Here is a 12809-nt window from a genome sequence, read left to right as displayed (position 1 = left end):
ACTTTAAATAGGAACAAATTATTTCTAATTTGAAGCTAGACTGATATTGCCTGGTTTACAAAAAATGGACTTGAAATGAAAATGCTTTAGTGACAGCTGAAAGGAGTTTACCATTTTGGAAAAGTGGATCTCCGTTTGCAACAGGAAGGTTGTTCAGTGTTAAGTTCCTGTGTTGAATTGAAACCAAATCTAGACCCAGCATCATCCTCAAAGCCTGAAAAGAACAGCCACATATATATAGACGTACAAAAAACATAGTAAAATCAATTATTACCAAATATTTCCATCATACACAATGACACATAATAACAGTCACAAGTTAAACTGGCTTTTGTTGGCCCCCAACTAAGCTTCACTTGAACAACCCTGCCTTATCAATTTCATACCTTACTGCAGTCTCCTCTCCCATTACAGACTGTGCTGATGTAGACTGCCCATGTGCCATCAGTAGATGAGGCCAGCAGGTAAGTGCAGGTGCCCTGGAAGTGGAAGTGCTTCCTGTCAAAAGTGCGATAGTGGGCTCCACCCCAGGACATGCATGTGGCCGAACCCTGAGGCACCCTGGCACTACCCAGCAGGCCGCTGCGCACCAGTGGGGAGGACTGGGAGTCTAGAGATCAATGAGAAAGGAAAAGTAGCACTGTATATGTAGTCCATACATAGAAGTTAGGTAGTTAGATATTCTGTGTGTGCATACTGGATATGCATGTATGTTTTCTGACCAGGAAGGAGAGTGTAGGTGCACGACAAGCAGGTCTGATCAGAGGCATTTCTCCAGCTCAGTCCCCACTGGCTGCTGCAGCAGTGCTCCATGGACATAAGGGACGAGTTGTGAAATCCAGGGAACTCTGCACAACTCCACGTAGAGTAACACTGACCACGCACACCCACACCTGCGAGAGGTAAGATTTGAAAAGAATAGAGGAAGTAAATGCCTTGGAGAATGAATGTAGTACATGGAACTGGTCTGTTGGTTTCTTGGCCTCACCTTCAGAGCAGCGTGGGCCACTCCAGCCCTCACAACACGCCTTCACTGTCTTGTTCACTACATGGCTCTCCATCTCTGGAGGTCTGAGGTGCACAGAAGATAATGAAGTTAGTACATTCTTGATACTGTTTTGATTCATTCAACTATCATACTGGTCACTTCCTTTGCATTCCCTCTTGGATCCTGTTGTACCTTTTAAAATACAAAATGTACTCTAGGTGACAAAATGTACCTGATAAAAGTTTTGATAAGGTATTCGTTCCTGCATTGCATTTCTTGTCAGTTTATTTTATCAGGTAGGTGTAATATAAACATTGCATCCTAATATTTTCAATTCATCGCCTCCACCCGCACTCGTGCTCTTATCAGCCAGCAGGAGTCACTGTTGAAGCGACAAGGACATGATCCCTCACCATATTCCCACCACCACAAATAAGAACCTTTAATACAGAGACCCCATTCATTTTCCATTCAGAAGACCCCTTCTGTCTTCTCTTGTTTTCACTGATCCAAACAACCCAAAATATGGAAACAGGGGCGTGTAACACAATAGCATGGGGATCCTGTCCCACTAGCCTTGCCCTCCCTTTTACACAGAGGTCAATACAGCTTTGTGAATATCTCTGCTGTTGTATAATGGTGTTACAACCCTGCCATTTCTTATTCATAACTCTCAAACAGAGCTGTAAAGGTGAATAAAGACTGCAGGCTGTGTAAAAGGAGCTTTGTGTGGTAAAGTGGATGTGTAAAAACATTTATCTGTTGGTTTTTTATTTGATCGATACCATTGAGCAATACCTCTTTTACTGAACTAAACACACCTCTTCTGAACTACACACGTCAGACGGTCTTACAATCATTAAACTCCTCACTCACTTGTACAAGAAGCAGGAGGCATTGAGCCCCTGTTGTTTGTAGTAGAGGGCAATACCATCATCACCTCCATGCTTGAGCCGCATCCTGTCCACGTCTAACCTCCAGTCCTGGGTGTTGTACTGATAAACCTCAGAACAGCTCACTTCAAGCTGCAGACGTGGAGACAGGACTCGCTCCACTCTCTCCTCCATTTTATGCTGACACCAGTGTCTGGAATATGATACAGAGATTTAATTTTTAATTTAATTTCCTCTCCACGTCCAAGTATACTGATTGACACAAAGATTGACTCAAGTGCCTTAATTCCACAGATCAGATTCAACTTCTTTGAGCATAAACTGAGAATCAGTAACTATGTTGTAATATAAAGATATACTATGCAACAAATATTTACATATACATCCCTTATTGATATGAAGTTAAACTTATAGCAAATATAATGATATACTATATAATTTAATAAGTAAAAGGTACTTGATTCAATATTCTAAAATTCAGGACCTCAATACTGTATCAAGTTGGTCAGTGGGTTGAAATTAATAAGAGTATAAATAAATTAGCACTGATATAGGAAAAATATTATATCAAAATGAATTTACAATAGCCTTTTTAATAGTGCACACTGTGTTCTGTGTCTTGCTCATGCCTGTTGCCACATTTTTCTTCTCTTCACTGTCTCACCTGTTCCCTCTTAAAAACATACTTAATCCTGTTCTCACTGGTCTCAATCACACTCACCCCATTCCCATCACTGTCTGAAGTCCAAGCAGAGTCAGTAGTAGTGTCTCCATGGTCCTCTCTTCAGTATTTGTGCTTAGAATTCCTGTAAAGAAGTCCATAAGCAAGTCCATATCCAAGACTGAATTTCTTGAATTTGAACATATTATTACAATCCCATCTCTCTGCTATAAGTGCCCTTACCTTTGAAGTGCTTTTGGTAATTCTTTAGATTTTTGCCACAAAAAGTAATTTTCTGTCACTTTTCTTTATTGCTCTGTCCAGCAGTTTGCAATACAATCCACAGTGAAGTGATGATTTGCCTTATGGAGGGAGTGGGACCCCAGACCCAGGGTTTTAAATGCGGGGGGTGACTCAAGGGTTGTACAGTAGCATCTGAACCTGCTGTCATTGGACATAAGTGGCAATGTCCCAGCTGGAAGAGCGAGCATTGGCCACCCGACCTGTGACGGACACATCCTTTGACCTCACCCAGTCAAACTTTACAGGACGCAGTAGGTGACTGCGGGGGTGGTGGAGCCTCAGCCACAGGATAAAGAGGTGTTTGTCAGAGCCTAATCCTGTAAAGAGACACTTTTCGGGAAGGATGATGGGGGAATTTATTCAATGAACCGTGTCAACAGACGAGGAGACCGAAGGCTTTGAGACTCACCACTATCCCAAGTCTGACCTTCCGACCCCAGAGTGAGGAGGCTCAAACACAGCTGTCACCAGAGTACACTTTAGACTGAGCTGAGTGGAGAGGACGGAGAAGCTACTGTCACAAGATTTTCGCTTAAATAGTATTCGAGCTGTGTCATAATTGACTTCTTCAGCCTCGGAGTCATTGTGTATCTTGACAGAAATAGCAAATGTCGGAGTCAGCGTGTCATGTCTTCATTATCCTTCATGAGAAGACAAGTGAAAAGAGATGGTACAGAGAAAGAGAGAGAGCTTTTATCTGTAGGATATATCAAGTGCCCATGGGCATGAAATAAAATCATATGTGGTCAGGTACATTGAGGAAAGTGACCTTCCTGTCGTTAAACCAGCAAAACAAGATTTGGACACACCCCACAGGTGCTTGCATCATGCGCTTTAGACTATGCACTTAAATCATTAAAATAGAGCCCTAAACCTTGTTTCCTGTTATCTAGTGAGGTGAAAAAATGTTGGCTCTGGATGGGAAAATGATAACCACCATGGTTCAAGTTTGTAGATATATAAGATTGTATAAAGCACAGGATGCTGACATCAGCATGCTAACCACTATTAATATGTTTACGTTCAGCATTTAACAATGGTAATTTGCCATTGTCACACTGCCTGTGTGAGCTGTGCATGCCGTTGCAGGCAAAGTTTCTGCTGCAGGCTACGGAGCTGCAGTGTGTGTTTTCTGGTATGAATACTGTATGTCCTGTAATCACAGGTATATATATATAAATAAATGTCAGCACTCTACAGTATGAAGCTGTGCATCTTCTGCTCCTGCACCAACAATATCACCATGTCAACACAAATGAGTGCTTTTTGTCAGGTTCACAAAGTGTTGCAAATATTTATGTTTGTGACACATCCAACAGATAAATATTGAAACTCTGTTGATATGATCATTTCCAATGTATATTCTGCTGTGAACCACTTGCAGAGAAAATAGACGAAACCTCAAATCTCTCCAAGAGCAGCACGGCTCCCACCACTTATCCGAGCCTGAGCCATGCAGAGATGATCCAAAAAGCACAGAAGAGTGTCTGCAGCCGTTGGTTTCACCAAACGTGTGGAGAAGACAATGGGCCGATCGATGACTCTCTCACCTTCACTTTTTATTCCCAGAGTTACCCAGATATAAATAAATAAATGAATAATCTATTAATGTTATTGTTGGTTGCTTTTAATAGACTTTTGATGGATTAAAAAAAGTGATTCACCTTTAATACATTGTTTTAAATTATTTTTAGAGTTTCTTTATTTAGGCAGATTTATATGTCAATATGAATTAATGAAATTTCTATGAATCAAATACATTTTCTTGTTCAGCTCTCTGGCCTTTCTGCATAATACTTTTAAAAAATATAGTCATATTGAGTTTGGGATGGGTAATTCAATGGGTAATTTAAATTTTATTTTAGAATTGTAATCTGGCAGATTATCAAATTCATGCAGAATTGTATTTTTGGGCACACAGAACACAACAGCTGTGCCATGTCTATTTTTGGTATAATATCTCCATTCTCTCTTCTGGTGTGGTTAGAAATAAACTCAAGGATTGCAGATACATTAAATATGTTGAACTAATGTGTAAAACAGATATGGGAATAAATCACAGAATTCAAAACTGCAAAGAATGTCCCAGAATACCCAAACTTAATTTAGTTTTAAATGTGCTGTTCAAAAAAACATGCCCAGACTTGAGTCAGATTAATTATCTAAAAACCAAATCAGTTATTTCATAATATTTACAACCCGCTGTTGGCCAATCCGCTTCCGTCGCTTGTAGGAGGTGAAGTATAACCAGGGAGCATTGGACACCGCATTCAGGAAGTTTTTTCAGTAACTGACACAGGAGTGGATTTACCCCCAGTGATTTACAAAGCACCTGAAGCGGGTGGACACCTACAGGTAGTGTTCTATTCTTTGTTCCTAATACAGAGCTGCAAGTGTCTTTAAACAAGAACTGAACTCCATGTATCACAATATTAGTTCTTAAATGCTTTAATGTAATATGGAAGAGTGACACAATAATAAATAATTATCAAGGAAATAATTACTTGTAATTAATTGTAAAAATTGACACAAGGATAATATTTATCTTGTAGAAGTGCAGCACAAACAGAGCAGGGAGGGAAAACGTAGATTGAATGTGTCGTTGCAGCGATATGATAAAAGTAAATATAGTGAAGGGAACAAAAAAGAATTGAAAAAGAAAACAAAAGAGAGTGAGCCAATCTGCAGAGTGTGCTGTAGTTAGTTGGAAAAGAGATGTGGTGGAAATCTGAAACAAAATAAATGATTTTGTTCGAGAAGTTAAAATGTATTTTAAGAGTTTTATGATAAGCCTTTGCAAAGGGTATTTAATAGATATTTATTAGAAACCAGTGGGTGGTTTAGAGATAAGCATACAAGTCAAGGCTGTGAGATATCAGAAAATGAGGAGGTACAGCCAGGTACTGCTGGAACAGTAAGCATGACTCACATTCAAGGATATAAACTAAGCTGACAACAGTAACTTTCCACAACAGAGTGAATGACAAAACAATTAGGCCTTTAAAAACTGTTGAGTAATTTTGTATGTGGAAACAAAGCTCTTGTTCCTTAAACTCAATTCTTCAAACTGTTGAATCCAAGATCTTTTTAAAAAATTAAATATATTGTGAAGTGACTTCACTTAAAGTCTCTCTTTCTTTTACAAATCTCACTCTGGATATTCTTTTCTCTTCATAATACAGGCATGAAGCTTCTCTGTCTACTGCTGTTGGCCTCTTTGGCTGGCTGTGGTGCTTCCAGGTCAAGAGACTGGGCTCATCACGGGGCTCCCATGTTTGCTGACCTCACAGTTCGTGAATTGAGAGCTGTCCGGGCGTACCTGCACAGTATTCCTCAACTGGAGCTCACTGATGCTCGCAGCAAGACTCTGATGAAGAACAGCATCCTCCTGATAGAACTCCATCTTCCGAAGAAGCAAAAAGCCCTGAGAGCTCTGGACCATGGACATTCAAAACCCATACGTCAAGCCCGTGTCGTTATCCAGTTTGGGAACCAAACAAATCCCAACATCACTGAATACATTGTCAGTCCACTGCCATCCCCAATGTCTCATGAAGTGAAGACCTTCAAGGGGGCTAAGCCTGTTCACTTTGAGTCGAGGCCTATTACTGCTGCAGAGTATGAACATATGATTGACATCCTTGTTAAGATTACAACTAAAGCTCACAAGCTCCTCTTTGAGACCACAGGCGGGTTTTCCTTCACTAACTGCTCTGACCGCTGCCTGACGTACTCTGACATAGCCCCCCGTGGACTGGGTCCTGGTGAGAGGAGAACCTGGATCATGTTGCAGAAGTTTGTGGAGGGTTATTTCATCCACCCAGTTGGGTTCGAGGTACTGGTCAACCATCGGAACCTGGACCCCAAAAAATGGTATGTTGAAAAGGTCTGGTACAACGGCATGTACTTTGACAGTGTTGAGGAGCTGGTGGAAAAGTACGAAACAGGAGGTGTGGAGAAGATCAAGTTGCCAGATCACGATGACAGTGACCTCTACTCCACCTACATCCCCCGGGGTCCCAGCAACACTCCCACCAATATCCATGGGCCAAAGCTTGTGGAGCCCCAGGGTCCTCGCTATCACATTGACCGCAACTTTGTTGAATACGCTGGATGGTCTTTTGCCTACCGAGTTCGCTCATCAGCTGGGCTTCAAGTCTTCGATCTGCGTTTCAAGGGAGAAAGGATCGCCTATGAAATCAGCCTCCAAGAAGCGATTGCCTTCTATTCTGGTGATACACCTGCGGCCATGCAAACAAAGTATATTGATGCAGGATGGGCCATGGGCACCTCAAGCTTTGAGCTAGCGCCTGGAATCGACTGTCCAGAAATTGCCACATTTATCGACCTTTACCACTACTACGACACAGACAAACCTCTGCACCACAAAAATGCACTTTGTATTTTTGAGATGACAACAGGGATGCCCCTCAGAAGGCATTTCAACTCCAACTTCAAGGGGGGATACAACTTCTACGGGGGGCTGGAAAATAGTGTGCTGGTGATGAGGACAACCTCGACAGTTTACAACTATGATTACATCTGGGACTTCCTCTTCTACCAGAATGGGGTGATGGAAGTAAAGGTCAGTGCAACTGGATACATCCACTCCACTTTCTTCACACCCAGCGGACTTCAATATGGCAACAAGGTGTACAATTATGTGCTGGGGAACATGCACACACACCTCATCCATTACAAGGTGGATCTGGATATTGCTGGTGAGTATTCAATTACAATCATCATGTTTTAATGTCTAATGTATCATTATTTGCCATTGGCCCTCTGTATTTAAAAAAGGCTATAGGAAAAACCAGTAGGAAAAACAGTTTTAACAGAATTATACATATTTGGTTTCATATGTCACAGGTATGAAGGTTGACAGTAAGGATATAATTGGTCAAACTTTTGCATAGGAAACAATAGGAAGCATCTTGTCATAGCCCCACAATTAATATTTGGTATTTCATTAACTGTGACCCCAGGTCATCAAGAGTTTCACCCTACTTTTTTTTGCCAAAACAACAATCCTTTCCAAGACCAGAACCATCACACCACATAACAATGTAGAAAGTGAGAATATATCAAATGTTCCCACTGTTCATAAAAAACGTTGGCATTAAACATTGTCTGCCATCATGCACAATCCTCTAATACTGATATTCTTAACAATCCATACATTGTGTTCATCGTGTGTTTATGAAGCTGTGAAGATAGAGAAACAAGAGGAAAGAAACGGCACAGATGCATTGAGCTTTCATCAAGTTTTTTTTATTAATGCCAGTCTCTGGACTTCAGCCTGTCATAAAGCAGACTTGGCTTATCAAGCGTCTGTAACTATTCTGTTGAAATGTTTGCACATGGCTCTGTGCTTTGCTGAAATCAATAACTTAATCTCCCAAAAACCTGTCTGTCACATACCCAAAGAATTAGCTATGGAAACCTTTGATACAAAGGTAAATTAATTGTGATGTGACTGATTACACCTTGACATCTATCTTTGCTGTCACTGTGACGCAGGTCAAGAGAACAGCTTTGAGTCGATTGATCTGAAATACGTCAACTTCACAAATCCCTGGAGCCCGGAGCATTTCATCGTCCAGTCCAAACTCCACAGGACAAATCACGACACCGAGCGATCTGCCGCCTTCCGCTTTGGCAAAAAGTTCCCCCGCTACGTGCACTTTTACAACCCCAACGAGAAAAATAAATGGGGGCACCAGAGGGGTTACCGAATTCAGTTCAACTCACATGCCCATAGTGTTCTTCCGAGAGGCTGGAGAGAGGAAAACGGCATCAGTTGGTCAAGGTAATACAACATTTTACTATTATGTTTCTAGTAAAAGAGTATATGAGTAAATATTTAAACCCATGTGTGCCATGTTTTTATGGGGACCACCATTCCAAACATCTTCATCATCATCTTCAAGTTTACTTGTATTTGATATCTTTATAGACACTGACATCTCCATCTAAGCAAAGTTTGCACACATAGCAAAATGGTTTTGTAATGATTGACCCCACAGATGATCACTGAAGTGGAAGAGTTTGACCTCTGGATTAGGAGCGTGGTTATAAATCAGGCCAAAGTAGAGCTTTGGTTTGGGAAAATGTGGGTTACAAAAACAGTCATAAACCAAGCTGCAGCTGCAAATCATATCTGAGTTCTCCGTCTCTCAGCCATCCGACTGACAGGTATTATAACACTGACTGATGACCGGTTTGTCCGCAGGTATCCTCTGGCTGTGACTCGTCATAGAGATAGTGAAGCCACCAGCAGCAGCATATACAGCCAGAACGATCCCTGGGAACCTGCCGTGTCCTTTGAGGACTACATCCAGAACAATGAGGACATAGTCAACCAGGTACAGTAGTGAACATAAGGAGAGAAAAAGATTTACATTTAAATTAGCATTTCTCTTACTTTTTGAGGTGTAATGTTAGTGACTATTAAAACAAAATTATTTAATCTAGTTTTTACTGGTGTAGGAGGCTTGATTCATAAATAGACCATTTTAAATGGATTCTTAGAAAAGCTGTTTATATTTCAGGGGTGGGGGGATGTTTTACTGTGAGGTTATGTCATTGGATTACGTTTGTTCTTCCTAAAAGAATCTGTTTATCAGTTCTTTTTCCAATGCTGACATTTCCCTCTGTTTGCACATTTAAATGGATGAAAACCACATGTTCTGTGTCCTATTCAAAGTAGACTTACTGTAATGTTTGCTTCCCTGTGTGCAGGACCTAGTTGCCTGGGTGACGGTCGGCTTCCTGCATGTGCCTCACTCAGAAGACATCCCCAACACGGCAACACCCGGCAACGCAGTGGGTTTCTTCCTTCGTCCCTTCAATTTCTTCGATGAAGACCCTTCGGTGTCGTCGCGAAGCACCATCATCGTCCGGCCGGGCCAGGATGGCAAACCCAAGGTCCAGAGATGGACACCTGAGGTCGTAGGACACTGTGTGACGGACAAGCCGTTCTTTTACAACGGCTCCTATATTGGAGTCTAGGGAGGTTTTCTAAAAAGTGTTTTAGCACAATTATTATAATTAGGCTCAATAACACAATTTGGATCTTAGATTAATGACAATCACTTGAAGAACATATAGTCAGATTTATTCTGAGTCTTGCATAACAATATGACAACCTCATGAGAACAAATGTAAAAGAAAGACAATTTTGAAAAGGGAGAAGTTTATATTGTGTTATTGTTTTTCTATCAATGGTTATATATAAATGAAAAGCAAGTTTTTTTTATTGAAATTATTTAGCTACAGACTCTACATTACACTGACATAAAACAATCACATTTCACACCTGTCTTTCTCCAATCTGGCTGCACCAATTTAAAAGATAAATTAATCTTAATGGCAAAGTTAATAAAACACAGTATGGCAAACCACACATGTAACCTAGCAGGGGGAAGTGGAGTGGGTGTGGGGCATGGAGGTCTTGAGAACTTGAGTAATCCCATGGCGGGTCTCCGTGGCTGAGGTTTAGCAGCAGCAAGCATCCAGGATGCAGGATGCTGCGTATCCGCCCCACATGGGTCTAAACTACGTCCCTCAGCACGCTCCACCCGCCCCCCTGGCGGGAATGTTTTCGCTCCACAGACAACAGGCCTTACAGAGCAAACAGCCTGATTCCGGATCCTTCCACACAAACAGCCCAGATACCACCTGGCGGAGCCGTCGCCCCTGGAAACCTATCCATACGTACAATGTGGCAGAATTTACGGAAAATCAACAGCACATGTTACTGCTCTGTCCTTTATGTACACATTCCTGACAGAGCCACGTGACTCACACTCACTATTATATAAAGTGACAAATTAATCTAAGTTTCTGGATCTTATTGTATGTTATTGATATTGTTTTGAATTCAATCTTTTGTATCAAATATCAAACAATGATTAAACACAATTTTCTGTTTGCCATGAAACTAAATAAAACTTCCAGAGCAATGAGTGGTTTGTGCAGTGGGAAAGTGGGTTGTGTAAAGGGTAAATACGTGTTTTTTTAAAAAGTGAAGAAGGATCAGGCCAACAACTGTCGTCACTGTCTAAGGACTCTTTTTATAGGTGTGTGCCAATGTTTTACAGTGCACATTATAAAAGAGGGATAGTATGAGAGCTATGCATGGACGTGGACGTTAGAGGAGGGGACAGAAAGACAATCTGAAATGGCTAACAAGCATTCCTATAGCAACTTCCATAGCAATGACTATAGGAATGTACTGAATGCAACACCATTTATTCTGAACTGGTGTAGAGAAGCTTTACATGTAAAAACTATGTAATTCTTCTCCATGTGTTTCAAATCAGTGGAGACATATTTTAGAAATATTGAGATATATATTGAGAGACCCGCTCCATATATCCATAAAGCTTTTAAATCTAAAGGGCTCATTCTAGGGTGAAGAAAACAACAATTCATACAATTTAGGTGAAACACACTAGTGAAAACATCACTAGGATATCATCCCTTTCACCTAAATCTAAGGTACCAGTGTGAAGAAAAAAAAACAGAAGGTTCACATGTCAAAGACCAGACCAATGCATATTTGTTACAAAAAATATTTCTAACATGCACTAGTATGTGTGGGTCTGTTATAAAAAGACTGGGATCTCAGATGGAGAAATGTGGCCACCTAGTGGTTTCTTAAATAATTGTCTTCTCAGAAGCTGAAAATTTCTGTTGGACACAGGCCATGATTTGATATTTTATATTATGGGTAAGGGGTAATTCTTAAAATGTTAGAATCAGTATTAAAACTAGTGTGCATGTTTCAACAATTATGATTATATTTGTGTTTTTATCATCAACATGTATATGTACAGGGTTTTGAAAAGACTTGAAGAACTGAACTCCTGCTGCTGTTCATCAGGGTGGGGAGGGTCCACACATCCTTGACCAATTAGCAGAGAGTGGAAGTGGGTTATAAATGTGCAGCCTGTTTATGGTTCATCATGCAACATGGTCCATGCAAATGTTATTTCCATGTGACTACTCATGCAAACTTATGCTTTCTCAGACTAACATTTACACTAAATATTGCATTACAGAAGCTGTATAAATGTATTAAGGATTTCGTATACCCTTCTCTGGTCTATAGAATATTCATTTGATTGCGATGTTTGTTTATTTACAGGGATTGTGGCAAAACCCAAGCATCTTAGAATCAAAAGTTAAAAATGAGAAAACCCACCAAAGAAGCTCAGGTGTAAGTTTTATTTGGGAGTGAACAGGTTTTGAAAAATCTAAGAGAGTTCCTGAAGTTCATTTTAAAAATATAGGGAAGGCAATAAAAAATGTATCACAAAAAATAAAGGAGCAAGAGGCCATTGTCTGGCTTGTAAAGCAGCAGCCTTGCTTCCATCCATCTGTTTGTCTTTTCCTTTCTATTTCCAGCTTTGGCTTTGCGCTAATCATCCATCTGTTTTTATCAAAAGATGATTAATCCTCATTCATTCAAGCCTCATTGTGACTTGGGCATGGAGATGTCACATATGTTTGAATGATGCGATAGTCCAACACTACATCCTGTCTGAGATCCTGTGAGAGACAGCTATAAATAGAGTGTGTATTAATTACACACACGAGTTTAATCCTCATTTACTGTCTGATGAACCACACCTTTTCTTTTCACAGTGATAGTACACCAGGAAATGTAATGAGTAATACAGTAGTAAATATATTTATAATCACAATGTGTAATAACCTGTCCATCTTCCCTTCAGCCCAGTAGAGCACGGAGTGTCTTTGCTCTGAGGACACACATCCTTGGTTATTTACTCAATCCAATCTCAAACGACTACTTGGGTTATTTTATTATTATTTATTTTTATAAATGTTTTACTATTTTTTAATAAATTGATTTCGATGGTAGGAAAGAATAAAAAATCTTCTGTAATCATTAATTATCGTGTGTCTTATTAATGTCCTCTTTAGTGGTTGATGAGGT

At 40.3% G+C, this 12809-nt stretch overlaps 2 protein-coding genes across 2 annotated transcripts in view; one reads left to right on the top strand and one right to left on the bottom strand.

Annotated features, from left to right (window-relative positions):
• sspo (SCO-spondin) overlaps nt 1–2607 on the bottom strand; it is a 66837-nt gene extending 64230 nt beyond the window's left edge. Inside the window, exons 1-6 of the mRNA XM_069513107.1 lie at nt 2603–2607; nt 1865–2074; nt 989–1071; nt 723–893; nt 387–610; nt 112–214 (exon numbers count right to left, since the gene is read on the bottom strand). Coding sequence (XP_069369208.1) covers nt 112–214; nt 387–610; nt 723–893; nt 989–1071; nt 1865–2074; nt 2603–2607 — 796 coding nt within the window. The remainder of the gene's footprint in view (nt 1–111; nt 215–386; nt 611–722; nt 894–988; nt 1072–1864; nt 2075–2602) is intronic.
• Nucleotides 2608–5096: 2489 nt separating this feature from the next.
• Nucleotides 5097–10797, top strand: aoc1 (amine oxidase copper containing 1). Its single transcript, XM_020087226.2, has 5 exons — nt 5097–5200; nt 6028–7566; nt 8366–8654; nt 9078–9210; nt 9587–10797. Exons 2-5 carry the CDS (start codon nt 6030–6032, stop codon nt 9854–9856), a joined length of 2229 nt encoding a protein of 742 aa, XP_019942785.2. The 5' UTR covers nt 5097–5200; nt 6028–6029; the 3' UTR covers nt 9857–10797.
• Nucleotides 10798–12809: the final 2012 nt, after the last annotated feature.

The sequence above is a fragment of the Paralichthys olivaceus genome, chromosome 17 (genome assembly GCF_024713975.1).
Source record: "Paralichthys olivaceus isolate ysfri-2021 chromosome 17, ASM2471397v2, whole genome shotgun sequence".
NCBI lineage: Eukaryota > Metazoa > Chordata > Actinopteri > Pleuronectiformes > Paralichthyidae > Paralichthys > Paralichthys olivaceus.
This window is presented reverse-complemented; position numbering and strand designations above follow the sequence as displayed.

What these genes read in the sequence shown, in the direction of transcription:
- aoc1 (XM_020087226.2), top strand. Translation starts at nt 6,030, where the DNA reads ATGAAGCTTCTCTGTCTACTGCTGTTGGCCTCTTTGGCTGGCTGTGGT. An exon ending in GGTGGATCTGGATATTGCTG is followed by an intron (nt 7,567 to 8,365) that starts GTGAGTATTCAA and finishes ACTGTGACGCAG; the next exon opens with GTCAAGAGAACAGCTTTGAG. An exon ending in AACGGCATCAGTTGGTCAAG is followed by an intron (nt 8,655 to 9,077) that starts GTAATACAACAT and finishes GTTTGTCCGCAG; the next exon opens with GTATCCTCTGGCTGTGACTC.